Below are 14,239 nucleotides of genomic sequence, written 5' to 3'. Positions count from 1 at the left end.
GAGCCGCGCCGGGAGGAGGAGGAGGAGGAGGCGCCGAGCCCCGCCCCGCCGTGTCCACGCGTCCATCGGTGTCCCCCGCATCCTGCGGGGCCCCCCGCTCCGCCCACCCGCCCGGCCTCGGAGCTCGCACGATGCGGCCGTGCGGAGGGTGGGTTCCCTTCTTCTGCCGGGAGAACAGCCAAACCGGGCCGGGCTCTCACTCAGCGCCCACCCCGGCAGCGCTCCGCCAGCCCCGGGGAGGCACTGAGCGTCCCTGCAGCCACAGATGGGGATGCAGCCGTACGTGAATGGGTTCAGGTGCGCCCAAAGTCTGCCTGGCGCCGCTCTGAAAACTTATTTTGTCTGCCCAAGTGTGTTCTGAGATAATTGGCTGCCCATAAGTTCATGTATCAGCAACCTCTTGCTCGCCCTCCATCCATTAGAGGTAACCTTCGGCAGACCGCATCCAAAAAAGGGCGGGGGCGGCCCCTGCTAATGGAGGCCTCCAGCAACGTGAAGTGTGAAGATGCAGCTCTGCCTTCTCACCCAGGGCCCATTAGGGAGTGAGACCACTGTGCTGAGCAGCAATCTGCAGGTGGTGACGAATCCCGAGGCCAGGCACAGCGGGACAGGAGAGGAGGGGGCACAGCGCTCCTTCCTGGCACAAGGCACGTGTCCCAGCCACGCTCCTTCCCGGCCAGCCAGAAGCACCAGGGCGGAGGGAGGGAGAAAGCAGGATGCTTTGTGAGGCATTGGGGTATCCTGGGGGACCCTGCGAGGGTGCCAGCAGTGTCTGTGGGGTGAGGAGTGAGGGCTGCTGAGCAGGAGAAGAGACAGGAGAAGTGCAGGCAGGTTGGGCTGGGCAGAGCAGGCAGCTGGTGCTGCAGGAGCAGCGTAGAGAGTATTGCTGATGCTGCAGGAGGTCTCTCAGTGGCTGTGATGGATACAGGTAGGTGACAGATACGGGCAGGTGATGGATACAGCCAGGTGATACAATCCGGTGCACTTAGGCTCAAAGCCAGCCTCCTCCAGGACATTGTGCCCCTGCAGCCCTGAGCTCCCACTGAGCAGCCCTGCAGCAGGGCAGGTGCTGCCTGCAGTGTGCTGGGGCCAGCTGTGCCCTTGTAGTCCCAGGGCTTGGAGCACGGTGCTTCCTGTCACCAGGCGTGATGGAGCTGTCACACTTGGCAGCCCTGGCCACTATCCTCAGCCGACTGCTCGTCAGACATCTGCTGCCACCGTGGATGTGGAACATGCTCTGCTCCCTGCCAGCCATGTGTGCCTTGGCCAGGAAAGGGCACTGGGGAATTTGGCACAGTGCTGAGATGTCCGGCGCAGGGATACTGATGCTCAGAGGAAACTCTTTTTGCTGAGCCCAGCACAAGGCTGCCGTGTCTGGTTACAGGGAAGGCGAGCACCCCCTGCTCAGACACTGTCACCTCCCCAGAGGGATGGGATGCAGGGCTCAGGGGTCCTTTCTGCTGGCTGCTCGCACCTGGAGCTGCCGGCCTTCTCCATTCCTCCTATTTGCCCTGCAAAAATGGAACTGGGAGGGTTAAAACACCCGAGGAGGGCTCCTGCTTCCCTCCACGTGGGCACAGGGTAGGGCTGAGCAGAGCAGTGTTGGGCAGCAGCCTTCAGCACAATGCAGCAGACGCTGCACAGCTTCAGCTTCAGCAGGGAGCAGCTCCAGCAGGGATGCAGGGATTCTCTGGCCCCTTCCCAAACCTCCTGGAGCAGGCAGAGCCCTCCTGCAAAAGAGGAGGTGGTGACGCCGGAGCAGGACTTCCCATCAGCACCTTATATTTACTGCAAGGTCCTCTGGCTGCGACCTTTAGAAGACGAGGCGGCCTGGCAGCCAGCTCTGCAGCAGCGTCCCGGCTGGAGCTGACGGAGGTCCGGGCACACGGACTGCGGTGAGTGTTTGGCTGCTGTGCCATCCCCAGCCCTCCCTTGCCTGCAGCTCTCCTGAGCAATGCTTTTCTCCCCCCTGCCTCCTCTCCCATGCACAGCTGTCCTCGGGCTGCCCACTCTGCTCTCCAGTGAGTCCCTATTTCGGGGACCCTTTAAAGCAAGCAGGAAAAAGGGAGTGGTGACCCCAGACAGGCACTGCAGAGGCAGCTGCACGGGGGCAGTAGTACTGTGTCCCAGGGGAAAGTTTCTTCCTGACTCGATACAAGCTCTGCTGGACCCTTCATGCTCTGTAGCGTTGTCTTTTGACCCCTGCTCCATCCCCTCTCTGCTCGCTGCCCCAGGTCCCTCCATGCAGAACATCAGGCAACGAAGGGACAAAGTTCAAAGTCCCCAGTTCATGACGTCCTTGCTGGTGACCATCCCAGCAGTGCCCTCACAGTGGGCTGCTCCTTCCACCCAGTGCTGTGCTCCTGCAGGTACAGCACAACCAGCAGCACAGCATCACCAACCTCCTGCCCTTCCCCAGGGGGAGAGATAGCTGTGCTGTGCTTGCCTGACGCACGCTCCTTTAGCACCCAAAGCAGAACTGCTGCCCAAATAAGGCAGAGCAGGGTGGCTCTGTAGAGCCCAGGGCTTGGTCCTGAATCTTGGGCTCCCCAGAGCCACCTTGCTCTGCAGTCAGAGGTATGAAAGCACCCAACGCACACTTTGCATTTTGTTGTTCCTCTGTTTGTTTAACTGTACAAAGAGCAATAAAAACGTCCTCCAGTCAGGCTTTGGCAAAAACACCACCAGCAGAATGTTTGGCAAAAAGAAAAACAAAACAAACATTGGAAGGCGCAAACCCAAAGTGCAGCTATGGCCAATAGCAGCACCTCCCATATATATATATATAGATTTATATATATATTTGTAGACTCTCCGTTGTGTACAGCTATGTACAGACAAATGCATTGGCAAGTTGCAATCCAAGGACAGTGCGTGAGTGAGATGAAGGCAGGTGTGGGGCTGGCTGTGAGCTCACAGCTGGAGTTGGCCCCAAAAACTGCTCACAGTGGAGCAGCAAAGCGATGCAGCTGTGCGTGTGGGTGCAGGCAGCGGGCTGAGCCCAGGGGGTGAATGGGGCAGAGCAGGGCACGTCCTGGCTGCAGCAGGACAAGGGACAGCAGGGCACGGTGCAGCAGGGGATGCGATGCTTGCTGCCTCTGCTGGCACCGCTATCCTGCAAGGACCTGGACGCATAGAGCAGGGGTTTGCCCAAAGGCTCCCGGAGGGAGCTGCAAGCAGGGCAGGAGCTGGACTGTGGGTTTTGGGGGCGGCACCGCGGGGCCCCACGGGCTGGCAGTGCATGGCCGTGGCAGTACGAGTTGTGCAGGGCCCCTCAGGAGCCGGGGAGGGCAGTTCTGGGTCCTGGGCTCGGGTTGATGGCTGCGCCCGCTCCATCCCAACACGCGCTGCTCCTTCTCCCCGCCGCTGCGGTTTGGCACATCAGCAGAACACTTTCCATTACAGTCATCTCCCCGGGAAGTAAACACATACTGAATAATCAGCCCAGCACCTTCGGATGAGGTGCTCAGGCCCAAATACAGCCCAAGAAGGGCACGTCCATGACACACCAGGAGCCACGAGCCTCTCACCATGGCACCCCAGCACAAGGACGGGCAGAATCAGGGATGGGATGGGGACATCGGTTCTCTCCCCCGCCCCCCCACCACCCCGTCCCCAGCATCTGTGCTCCATGGAGCAGGGATGAACCGGTCCCAGCCCGGCTGTGGGGCAGGAGCCAGCCCTCCCCGCCCCCCCTGCTCCTCCCTGCGCCCTGCTCCAGGCGGGTTGGCGGTGCGGGTGGCAGGAGGGATACTCTGGGCAGACAGCAATCCTGGCTGTGGGAAGCACACCGACGGGACGCGCTGTACAGTGAGGGGGGAAGCAGGGTGTGTTACTTGGTGCCTTCCTCCGGGTTGCCTTCGCCATCTGTCTTTCCTTCCTCCTCCGTTTTCTGGTCATCCGTGTTCAGCCTCTGCTGCTTTTTCCGACGCACGCATTTCACCACCATCAGCACCAGGATGACCACGGCCAGGAAGCCGCCCACAGAGGCACCCACGATAACAGCCACCGTCGAATCACGCTTTGGGGGTTCTGGGGACACGGGGCAGGGTCAGCCTTTGGCACCCAGCACCCAAGGGTACCTCTGGGCATGAGAATGGGGCTGCACTGACCTTCGGTGAGCACCTTCAGGCTGATGCTGGCGTGGCCCCGCTGCCGGTCCGGCGGGTTGAGGACGTAGCAGTTGTAGGTGCCCTCATCCTCCAGCTGCACGTTGTTGAGGGTGAAGGACACATCGTTCTTGGTGGGGTTCCCAGTGAACTCCACCCGGTTCCCGAAGCGTTCCAGCTGCTTGTTCATGATCTTCATCCGGAACTGAAGGAACTGCGCAGTGGGGAGAGTTGTTGGGGTACCCCGAGCTCTCATCCCCCCCCAGCCAAGCCCCGTCCCTCACCATGCCATGCTCACCCATTCAAGGAGTTGGCCAGGGCACCCCATGCAGCCTGGGGTTCCCAGCAGCCCCCAGCCCTGAGGCACTCACCAGCTCCTCAGAGCAGTTCATGCACGCCTGGTACGTCCAGTTGAGGGAGAACTGCTTGTTCTCCACCTTGTAGCAGGAGTTGAAGGTGCAGGAGAGCTTTACAGAGCTGCCGTTCATGGCGTTGATGATGGGGGGGGCCATCACCTCCATTCCCAGCCCTGTGGGCACTGAGATGAGAGTGCGAATGTGTTAAAAGGGCACAGATTCCCATCCATAACCACCTCCCACCCTGGTGCCCTTCAGCCCTTCTGCATGCTGTGGCTTGAGGGGACATGGGGACACCCCCAGATCCGGGCAGAAAGCACTGTGGCAATGGCTGAGGTCCCCATTTGCCATGCTGGCTTGATGGCTCCCAGCGCCAAATTCTACTGATACCAAGCAATCCCTGCTCCTTGCTGCTTAAACAAGGCTTTGCTGCTGCAGAATCGATTCCGCTATGCAAAGGGGTGGATGCAGCATCAATGTGCAGGGCTCAGCACCACGGCTGCAGGGAGGGAAATTTATGGCTGTGCTCATCAGATTCTGTTCCAGGCAGGACGCATTACAGCAGCACGGGATGGGAGCTGCCAGGGACAGACCTGAAGGGCTGCAGATGCTCCCCCACACACTGTGGGGCTCAGGCAAAGCTCCTCCATCTGGGAGAGAGGGGATCAAGAGCTCAGTTTCTCCCCTGGGAGGACAAAGCCACTCCCTGCACTCCTGGCACAAAAACTGGGTCAGCACCCAGTGTGGCTGGCACTGCTCACCTGGTGCATGGGCGCACATCTCCACTCCTCTCATGCAGCTCCCCAGACCTCCAGCTGCCCCCAGCAGCACCCACAACCCAGCACCCACCCACAGTTTGCACAGGAGGGCACAGGGCAGAGATGGGCTGCAAAGGGGCACAGCACCCCATGGGACAGCAATAACGGCACTGACACCTTCTGCCTTGCACCCTGGCTGCAAGATGGGACCTGGTGCCAATCCCAAGCCACTTCTCCATTGCCTGCCTTACTGCCTCAGCCACAACATGGTCACCTCCGAGGAATCCTGGCAGAGAGGAGATCTGGGTGTCTGCTTGCCTCAGGAGCCCCCGCGCAGCCTGAACGCCCCCAGCCATGTGCTGTGTACCGGGCTCTCAGCCTGCACTTGGCTTTGTGCTGCACCTCCGTTGCTCTGCAGAGGGCAGGAGCTTTGCACAGATGCCAGGCACTGCAGGACCACGGTGCAGCCAAGGGGTCCTCATGGGAAGCTCACTCACACCGCAGGGGTGCTGACATGCATGTGTCCCAGCAATGGCCCTAGCTAGTGGACTCCAGCAGCTAGAGACAAGATCAGTGGCAAAAGAAACCCCTGGGACCAACCATCCAGGCTGTGCCCTTTGGTTCTCTGTGAGCCCAAGTGCTGTCACACAACACCCTGCTCCCCAGGGCTCAAGAGGTTAAATGACAGTAGACTCTGAAGAAGACCTCACTGAGCTTTTATCCTCCATCTGATGGTCCCTCTCCTAAAGCCAAGGAAGCTCCAGGGCAGGGCGAGCAGCACCTCGGAGAGGTGACAGATGCATCCCTTCTTCCCAATCGATACAGCTCCAAACCTGCTGACACACGCTCCTGGCTGCAGGGCAGGGATGCAGAGAGCAGAGCACAGCCCCCTGCACACTCCCCCCCTGCACATGCCCCGCTGCTACCCTGACCCCAAAGCACAGCGCAAAGCACCCACAGCCCACTGGGCTGACCCCAGCCAAGCAAAGCAGCCAGCATCCCTGCCGCAGCCCTGCAGGGCATGCAAGCAGCCCTGTGCACAGCAAACCCCAGCAAGCAGGATGCTCAGCTGTCAGGAGAGGCGATGCTGCAGCGTACCCCCACCCTGCCCACAAGCAGGTCACCCTGGCTGCGGATTTTGGCATCAGGGCATCTCCACCCCATCCCTGCAGCACAGCATCTCATCGCTGCTCCTTGCCCAGAGGGGCTTCTCAGGGCCCAGATATGGGGAGGGGGCTTCTCCCCACCTGGGTGCTGTCCCATGCAAGGGGTTGGGGTGGCACTTACCCAGCGAGAGCAGCAGGCTGAGGGCAGAGAGGCACAGGGCAGGCTGAGGGAGCCAGGCATCCGGGCTCATTGTGAAGGAGTTGGGTGTGTGGAGAGGGCTTGGTGTTGGTGTGGGTTGTGGTGGTTTGCTTTTTTCGAACGCCCGGGTTATTTGCAGGTGACATATAACATTAGAGCTGCTTTATTTCCACAGCCCAATATGGCCGGTGGAGCGGTGCTGGGCTGAAAAAATTGGTAAATGCTATGGTTGGTGGATTTCAGCAGAGCGAGTGGGAGGGCAGAAAAAATTTCCCTTGAACAGAAGCTGAGGCTCCTGGAACATCTCTGCTCCATGCTGCAGGGTATGGGGTGGGCTGTGTCAGCACAGCTTTGCTTTTCTCGCTGGGACCAAGCATCCCCCCAAAGCACCACAGTCAAAACAGGTTTCTGCTGAGATCCTCAGCAAGCAAGCAGTGCTCAGGGCTACAATGGAAAGTGCAGTGCCCAGGGAAGCACCTTGCAGCACAGACCTGGCCATGGAGATCCATCAGCCCCTGCAGCCCCCATGCCACCAGGACCACAGCATGTGGCACCTTCCGGGAGCACAGAAACCTTCTTCTACAAGCAGAGTGCAAAGGTTCTACAGGACCTGGAAGGAGCTAAAGGTGCCACAGGTCAGCACGCAGGGGCATAGGAACTCCGACCCTGGATCCATAGTGCAAGGAGACCATGGAATTGGTGACAGCAGCCACACAGCCACCCCATCCTTGTGTGGTGTGGTTTGCTGAGGCAGCATCAGAGAGGAGAAAGGTGAGGGATGCCCTGGAGGCAGAGCACAATTCAGTCCCTGCATAGGGGCCCTTGAGAGGGATGGATGGGGCATAATGGGCAGGCAGAGCTGGGATTGCTTTGCTGGAATGATTCCCACCTTGCTGCAAGGCAGCAGTGGCCGTATGCAAACCCAGCTCCCTGAAAAGGGCTCCAAGTGCTGCTTCCTCCTGAAAATCCCACTGCTTCTCCTCACCCAGGAAAAAGAGAGTAGGGTGGCAACGTGAAACCAAGGAGTGCAGCCTGGAGCAGCCTGTGCTGCAGTCTCCCATCCAGCAGAGCCGAGGAGGTGGTCCCCAGCTCCCAGCTCTGCACCTGGAGGTGTCAAACATCTATATTTAGTGGCAGGAGGGGAGCCAGCACATTGCAAGGCGGCAGTCCTGGAGGAGGAGCGGCTGGGATTGCTGTCCCGCCCACCCAGAGCAGCGAGTCCCGGGGCTGGGCTGCAGTCAGGGGTGGTCACACCGTGGACAGGGCACACGTGGGAGCAGCACACGTGGGGGACCCCGCTCTGCTCCATCCCCAGGCAGGAACCTTCCTGCTGCAAAGGGATCCCGTTTGTGGCCCATTTCGCTGGAGCCAGGCGGGTTTTGGCACGCACTGACATTGCACAGTTAAACAGGAGATAAAAGAAAGCCGGGAAAGGAGAAGGCTCCCTGGGCCTCGCTGAGTTTTATTAACTGCAGAAGATACCACTGCACGGCTGCACCCTCCCCCCCTCCACACTCCCCCTACCTCCCCAGCCAGGCTCTCCTCATTATTTCCAGTCCTGGAGCTGGCCAGGGGGAAAAGTGCTGGAAAGTGGGGACTATGCCCTCTGCGTCCCTTTCTGGGGACCAGGGAGAAGGGATCCAGAGGGGACACCTCCCCAGGTCACCTTGCAGATGCCAGGTAAGCCACGTCCCAGCAGCAGTTCAGGATGGAGATATCAGTGAAGGGCTGACAGCAGCTTAACAGCGACCAGCCAAAGGAGCAAAGAAGTCTTGCATGTAGCTGCTGGCTAAGGGGTTTACAGCCCCAGTGTGGCTATTTCCCCCTCTCTGGGACACGAGGAAGTTCCTCCTGGGGTTGGCTGTAGGGCTGCTCGCTGTGCCCACCATCCCGTCTGCCTTCTGCCATCCACTCTGCTGGGATCACCCCCCTGGCCAGCTCCACGTAGATGCCATTCTCATGGAGGATGGAGGGACGCTGCAAGGAACCAGGGACAGGGTGAGTCCCTCTGCAGGCACCGGGGCCATTGGGCATCACCAGCCAGGAGGGAGGTGGTGTAAGGGGTCCACAGCCCTGGAGCTGCTCGCTCCTCACCATGGTGATGTAGGTCTCCTCAGCTCTCCTCTTCTTCCCTGCATCCTGATCAGCCTTAGGCACCTCAGCTTCAGGGATCGAGGAGTAAAGCCCTTCCTATGGGGGGAGGGAGAGGGGGAGGGAGAACAGGACACTTGGAACCAAGCAGCAAGGTGAGGGCCAGTACAACAGCCATGGCACCTCATGCTTAGCCAGCCCACCAGTCCCAGGAGCTCCCACCTTGGCTTTGTCCTTGCTGCCATCATTTCTGGCTTTCTCCAGGGCCGTGGTGGCTGCAGACCTTGAGGGAAAGCAACAGAAGTGTCACGTCCAGCAGGAAGCATCACCTGCTCCTCCCACCCCCGAATCCCACTGCTGAGATCCTTCAGACGCCCCTTGGCAGCCGCCAGGTGACGGTGCCCACCGAGGCGCTGGGGGAGCCCATCGCGCTTTGCTTCTGTCCTGCAGTGCCCACCACCTCCCTTGACCCAGAGGGGTGCAGCCATGCAGGCAGCGGGGAGCCCAGCCGCTTTGGGAGTAGAGGGCAGAGTGACGCTAGAGGGCAGCAGGCGCAGCGCTGAGCTGTCTCCTTCGCTTCCCGCATCTGCATCCTGCTTGGAGCAGGTCAACCGGGGGATGCTCAGCTCAATAAACCCGAAGCGAGCGTTGGTACCTCTTCCTCAGGTTGAGTCCTGCCAGGAAAGCCAGCACCACGGCCACAGCGCTGCAGCAAACGGTCACAGCCCAAACTCCAGTGCGCCCCAGGACTTGGGCACTTTCTGCTCCTCTATCTGCAGGGAGACACCAAGGCGGGGGCTGCAACCCACAGGGAAACCAGCACTGCTGCAGAGCTGTGCTGGTAGGTATGGAAACCCCTCTGCGAGGAGTTGGATGGGGTGACAAGTGAGGGGAGCTGCTGGGGCGCACACCTCTCTGTGTTGCAGGGCTGACACGCAGCATCGTGTGGTTCTTGAAGATGCTGCCGTGCTGAAACAGACGGATCTCACACGTGTACCTGCCACTGTCATTCACCTGCACATCCTGCAGCTGGATAGAGCCATCCCAGCACGACACATCTCCCTGCCACCGCACCCGGCCTTGGAAACGGCCCACAGGGACACTAGAGTTGCTGTAGTAATAAAATACCATCTCCTCCTGTCCGGGCACAGAGCGGCTGGTGAGAGGAGCCCAGCAAGCTGAGCACTGCAGCCTCTACCCCCCCACACACAGCGATCACCATGCACAGAGCCCAGCTTGCTCCCTCCTGCATGGGTCCCCCTGGAAAGCCCCAGGACACAGCACTGAATGCCACAGCATGGGGCACGCAGGTGGGGAGCAATCCTCCTGCAGTGCTCCAAGAGCAGCAGGGCTGCCCGACTCTCCCTCCCATTGCCCACCCCCCGGTTCTGACCCACCTTCTGTTTGCCAGCCACTGGCACACGCAGCCAGTCCACTTTGGTCACCGTCCAGCCCGTGGCCTCTGGGTCTTGGAAGAGGCAGCGCAGCAGGACGGAATCCCCAGCGCTAGCATGGAGCCAGGGCTCTGTGAACACCCATCCAGCCAAGCTGCTGCTCCTCCCTGCCAGGCACAAGGACAGCAGGATGAGGATGGCCGAGTGCAGCCTGCCTGTCCCCATAGATGTCTCCTCTCTGGTTGAGCCTAAAGGCGCCGAGCAGTCCGGGGAGCAGTGGGGAGGCCCTGCAGACAAAGCCTCTCCCTGAGCCCTGCTTTCGGCAAGCCGGGGATGCGAGGCAGCACATCCTCCTGGGCGCCAGACACTGAGGGCTGCTGCACTCACTGAACAAGCCGCATGGAAGGGAAGTGGGGAAGACACCTCGGGACTCAGTGCTCAGCCCTCTGTGTCTCAGGGCTGAAGGCTGCAGCTCCTGCACTGGGGCTCATGTGAGTCACGGGCTGGGAGAACCAGTGTCACTCATTTGCAGCTGGCCAGAGGCAACTCGGCCCCTGTGCATCAGTCTCGGTTCCTCCTTTCACAACCTGCCTATCTGGCTTCCTGTCCGCTTGCTCACAGGCTCCTGACTGAGCTCGGACGTGTCCAACCACATAACCACCTCTGTGGGTTTCTGGAGAAGTGGAACAGTGCAAAACAAACAGAGGGACATGAAAACACAGAGCTGACCAAGACCAGCAGTGCTGCCATAGGGGGCCACAAAGCACAGAATGGGAAACACGCAGGGCAGAGAACACCCCTGAGGTTCCTCTAGAGAAAGCCTCCATCTCCCAAAATCTATAAAATGGCAAAGAGAGGCACCTGCTTAGCTGAAAGGCAGCACAGAGCAGAGCCATGGGAAGCAGCACAGCAGGGAAGCACTGCCAACTGCAAGGAACAGAGAGAAGCACCAACAGATCCTAGCAGGAGAACAGAGTGCCCAGCACTGTGTATCAGGGCCGGGTGAGCTGATTCAGAGGGAGCTGCTTGGGCAGGGACATTTTTTCCAGTATTTGAGCTGCCCTGCTCAGCCCTTCCACAACCACCATGGGCTGGGCCCTGGCAAGGCACCAAGCACTTGTCTGATGCCCTGTAAGTAATGAATGCAAAGTGCTACAGCTTCCCAAACAGGTTTCTTTTGGGCTTGACCAGCTGTGGAGGCAAACACGAAGAGCATGTCAGCCAAGGAGACCGAGGAGGCCAGTTGCCTTAAGCAGAGCCAAAAATCAATAGCTTGGAAGCCTTACCCTGTGTTTAGATGTGGTAAAGCTTTTCTACATCTTCCAAAGCCTTGGAGCCTGGTACAGTAAATACAGGCCTCCAACAGGGTGCTGTGACAATTCCAAGCCTGTGTGTGTGCAGGAAGGGATCATGCAGCTCACGGATGCCAGAGGAGTTACTGGCATGCTCAGCACTCCCAGCCCTGTGTGCCTACAAGCCTCTGAGTGGCTCTCACAGCAGAAAAGAGAAAGCAAAGGGTCTTCTGGCAAAGGCAAGGATAAAGCCACCAGAAGGATTTACAGCTTACCCAGTAATGTCAGCACCAGAGCCAGGCCCAGCAGCACCTTCATCTTCTCTCAAAGAGAACAGCACAGGTAACACTTGCAGGACACCAACTGCTTGCAGCTGCACCCCAAGGCCTGCAGAAGGCTTCCTCCAGTCCTTCGGGGAGGGATGTGATCTCTGCTGGATGTTTGGGTTCTCAAAGTTAGCCCTATCCCAGCTGGGAACCTACAGCTCAGCGAACACAGCTGTCACACGCGTCTCTGGTTTTGAGACTGCTCTGAGCCCTGGAAAGGAAGAGTGAAAGATGGGGGGAGGACTCAGCCTGAACATCTTTGCATTTCCCCTTAACTTATACAGCTTTCTGGTGGTTTGGGGGGTTGACTCCTTACCGCCAAAATTGAGACATTCACAGATATTCACTGCTTAGAAAACAATGGGATGGGTTTTTTTTTTCATGTAAACTTGGGGAAGTTTGGATACAGATTCTAAAATCACATTATCCTAGAGATAACCTCCTTGCTTCAGAACATCACACGTCTTGAAAGCTTGTGCTGGAGCCTTTTGGGTCTGCCCAGGCACTGCTGAGTTTGGTCACTGTGCTGTTTGTCCTGCTGCACATCTCTCAGTACAGCTGATGCCTCCTTTCCCCAAAGCATAGACATGCCACTACCCAAGGAAGAACTGACTGCCATCGGCAGGGATGTGCTTGCCAGTGTTCACACAGGAAGGCAAGCAGTACCGATTTTTCAAAGCGTACATTTTTCAGTACAGGCATTTTTGCTGTAGGAATAAATGAAACAAGAAATGAATCATATCCAAGTCTCATTCATTTCTCTCATTTTTCCTCCACTGTGAGAATCAGAGGCCCTCTGGATTAGCTTCAGCAAACCCTCAGATAGATGAAGGTACCAGAGATACACTCCAAGCAGCAGCCCCAGGAGAGGTGACAAATATGTAAGGTAAATACCTGACATTGTGCCTATGCTGTCATCCCATTCCGTCCTGCACCATGGGGCAGAAAGCCACAGCTGTGGGGTCTATTCTAGACTGCGAAACAGTCCCAAAGGCTTTTCAGGCAGAGCACGGCCTCACTGCCTATGGTTGGTGATGCAAAACCACTCTGCTTTTCCCTGCCCTCCCATCCCATAAGCAAAATCCTGAAAATGGCAGCAAGCCTTCCGTGTCTCTCTCAAACCTGCCTCTCAAAAACCAAAATCTGTTTGGGGGATGGGCTTTGTGGAGGTGGAGGGGAGAGAGCTGTGGTTTGGCTATGCTCTTCTTTGCATGTCTGCTATGACAATCTGCAGTGCAACTCACGCTTGTGCATGCATGACCTATAAACAACAAAATTCACACTCAGCTCCAAAGATGTGCCAGTGCAGCATATCTCAGCTCAGCAGGCCAAAGCATCCTGCTACATCACCTTGTTTTACCTCAGCTATGCTGCCTTACAACACAGCTGGAGCTACATCTTCTCAGGGCCATCCTCATCGCAGAGTGAAAACAGGACTTAGCTTAATAAAGGCCCTCAGCACACAGAGACCTGCACAGTGGAGTATCAGCACTCAGAATTTTGAAATTCCTCTTGCTGAGACTCTGGTTCTTATTCACCAACAAGTTCTTCCTAGACTTCTTACCCTACTTCTGAAAATATTTTCTGGTTCCACCTCAGAATGCATTTCTGCAGGGTCTCCTTTCACAACACGCAGCAGCAAGTGCTGAAGGCAGCACCCACTCACCAGGCTGTTCTATCTCACCATGCTGACGCACCAACCCCTTTCAAAGCCTCACAGAGTAACTTTCTTCAATCCATTTGAAAAGAAAAACATACATGGATAGCACACTGCCCACTTTTGGATACCATGATACCACTGTCCTCACTTTTGCACACAGGAATCTTTATTCCAAGTACTTCTATGTTTCAGTAATTTTCTTTTCATGAAGGGAAAAAAAAAAAAAACCCAAACATCAAAATAAATGTTCGTAGCAAAAATAAAAATACTCACCCAGCGTGGTTTGGGGCAGCCTACTTTTTTATCTTGTGCATAGAGCTCTTCAGTGACTGATTCAGAGCCTCTGAATTAATCATACTGAATCTTCCTGAGGTTGTGCGTGCAAGATGCTTAGAACACACCAGCTTTTTGTTTCAAGTCTCTTACTTAAGGTTCGGTTTGGTGGTCACTCTTTGCTTTTAAGAGGAAGTTGAGAGCTTGTAAGAGGAAGACTGAGGGTACTGACAAGTCAGAAGGGACTGTTACAGATAGGCAAGAAGAATTACAGATGGGAACGCAGCTTCAAAAACCACTCTAGATAAGAGATATGGCCAAGCCCCACTCCTTTCAGCACAGCAGACTGAGCCATTAGTCATTATGTAAGATTTAGCCCTGTTACACTGTTTGCAAAGCAGTTGCAGCAGAAAGTGAACATTCTGTGGAAAACAAAAGTTATCAATTTCCACAAAGAAGAGTGATGCATTCTAGCTGAAAGTGGAACAATAAAGCCACTTCCTCCTAGTTGCAAATCCCAACATCCTTTCTCAGGATAGTTTTCGTTGGTAGAAACACTGAGCCATCACAAAGCACGATTTTTTAAGTGTTACTTTGCTGTAGATGGGAGGAAAGAAAATTATCTGGAGACACAGATCTACAGCTGACTTGCACTGCAGTCAGAACTCCTACATA

General features: G+C 57.0%; 2 protein-coding genes across 4 annotated transcripts; both read right to left on the bottom strand.

Annotated features, from left to right (window-relative positions):
• Positions 1 to 2,788: 2,788 nt before the first annotated feature.
• Positions 2,789 to 6,595, bottom strand: SCN2B (sodium voltage-gated channel beta subunit 2). The gene is made up of 4 exons (XM_031599928.2): positions 6,511 to 6,595; positions 4,481 to 4,647; positions 4,113 to 4,323; positions 2,789 to 4,032 (listed from the first exon to the last, which is right to left on the bottom strand). Exons 1-4 carry the CDS (start codon positions 6,578 to 6,580, stop codon positions 3,833 to 3,835), a joined length of 648 nt encoding a protein of 215 aa, XP_031455788.2. The 5' UTR covers positions 6,581 to 6,595; the 3' UTR covers positions 2,789 to 3,832.
• Positions 6,596 to 7,954: 1,359 nt separating this feature from the next.
• Positions 7,955 to 13,720, bottom strand: LOC116233169 (uncharacterized). 3 transcript variants are annotated; one of them, XM_031599916.2, is made up of 8 exons: positions 13,565 to 13,720; positions 11,581 to 11,842; positions 10,017 to 10,180; positions 9,531 to 9,756; positions 9,275 to 9,392; positions 8,842 to 8,902; positions 8,623 to 8,718; positions 7,955 to 8,505 (listed from the first exon to the last, which is right to left on the bottom strand). In XM_031599916.2, the coding sequence occupies exons 2-8, from the start codon at positions 11,621 to 11,623 to the stop codon at positions 8,344 to 8,346; spliced, it is 870 nt and encodes a 289-aa protein (XP_031455776.1). In that variant the 5' UTR covers positions 11,624 to 11,842; positions 13,565 to 13,720; the 3' UTR covers positions 7,955 to 8,343. The 3 variants fall into 3 exon arrangements, with proteins under 3 accessions (XP_031455776.1, XP_089979591.1, XP_089979590.1); XM_090123465.1 differs by having other exon boundaries at positions 11,581 to 11,738; XM_090123464.1 differs by lacking the exons at positions 11,581 to 11,842; positions 13,565 to 13,720 and having other exon boundaries at positions 10,017 to 11,207.
• Positions 13,721 to 14,239: the final 519 nt, after the last annotated feature.

The sequence above is a fragment of the Phasianus colchicus genome, chromosome 23 (genome assembly GCF_987193195.1).
Source record: "Phasianus colchicus chromosome 23, bPhaCol1.hap1.1, whole genome shotgun sequence".
NCBI classification, from domain to species: Eukaryota; Metazoa; Chordata; class Aves; order Galliformes; family Phasianidae; genus Phasianus; species Phasianus colchicus.
Note: the sequence above shows the minus strand (reverse complement) of the source record. Positions and strands in the feature narration are given on the sequence as shown.